General features: G+C 38.9%; 1 protein-coding gene across 1 annotated transcript; it reads left to right on the top strand.

The window, feature by feature from the left end:
- Positions 1 to 311: 311 nt before the first annotated feature.
- On the top strand, positions 312 to 792 carry LOC118076714 (COP9 signalosome complex subunit 9-like). Its single transcript, XM_060280209.2, has 2 exons — positions 312 to 464; positions 616 to 792. Exons 1-2 carry the CDS (start codon positions 312 to 314, stop codon positions 676 to 678), a joined length of 216 nt encoding a protein of 71 aa, XP_060136192.1. The 3' UTR covers positions 679 to 792.
- The last annotated feature ends 441 nt before the right edge of the window (positions 793 to 1,233 follow it).

Raw genomic sequence — 1,233 nt, forward strand, 5'->3', positions numbered from 1 at the left:
AAGGAGGGTAGAGGAATAATTCAGTGAGATAAAGACATCAGCTGGAACACTATAGGCACTTCTTGTCTGTTTGGAGTTTATTGGACTCAGGCTTTCTGCCTTTTAGCAAGAGACCCCACACAGCTAAACTTTGTAGTCAAAACTTTCAAGAGTGATTGGGTGTTCGTTGTTGCTCTGCGGCTTGGCCTCTATCTCTTTCTCTACACACAGGGAAACCCTAGATTTCTTTTGCTGATGTAAAAATCATGCAGCTCCATTGACTTTAATGAAGTTGTTTCAGTTGTTATCTGATAAAAAAACAAAGAAATAAAATGTTGGAGGGTGGCCGGAAAGCTTTACGGAGGGGCGCAGTCAGGAAGCCAGCAGTGGACAAGATGTTCCCTGAGGGTGCGGGGCCTTACGTGGACCTTGACAAAGCTGGTGGAAGTACAGGTTTGTTGATGGATTTAGCTGTCAATAAAAAGGCAACTACCAACATGAGTCTGAAGCTACCAACATGAGTCTGACCAAACTGCGGGAGGCAGTGGAAGACAGGAATGCCTGGCGTGCTCTGGTCCATGGTGTCACGAAGAGTTGGACATGACTAAATGACTAAACAACAACAATAACAAAAAGGCTGTACAGGCAGACTTCTTTAATAATTTTGAAGATATGTTTGATGATGATGATATCCAGTGAAATTCATCTTCCTGCTGTGCTTAAATACCTAAGTTTCTTGTAGAAGCAGACTATATTCCTAACAAAAGATAGGAAAATGTGAATATTGTCTCCAAGCCATGAAAGAGCACTTTGAAATGGGCCAAAGGTGGCTGAAGAGAATTGTGGAGTTCTTTTCCTCTTATAATGTTTAGCTGTGCAGTTGTGCAGCGTTGTTTCAATAAAACCTGAACAAAACAAACAAACAAACAAACAAAGATCTAGGCATGCTTTGTGTTCCCCCATTCCATAATTTATTTATCTGAAGTAGTCCTCAGATCTTCATATTGATTAATCGATGACATATTGATCAGAACTGATTGAGAACACTATTGGGGTAGAGAATCAAGACAAATGAAAATATTAATATTGCCTAATATGAATTATTCTTGTTAAGAATAAAATACTGTTTATTTTGCTACACTGCCAACACAATTCCACACAAAAAAATGACTAAAGATCTCCTAGAAAAAAGGAAACAATATCAATCACTGTGTAATCTAATTTGCTTTCCCCCTTTTTCTTTTGTCCATTTGT

Source organism: Zootoca vivipara, chromosome 10 (assembly GCF_965207765.1).
Source record: "Zootoca vivipara chromosome 10, rZooViv2.hap1.1, whole genome shotgun sequence".
In the NCBI taxonomy this organism is placed as follows: domain Eukaryota; kingdom Metazoa; phylum Chordata; class Lepidosauria; order Squamata; family Lacertidae; genus Zootoca; species Zootoca vivipara.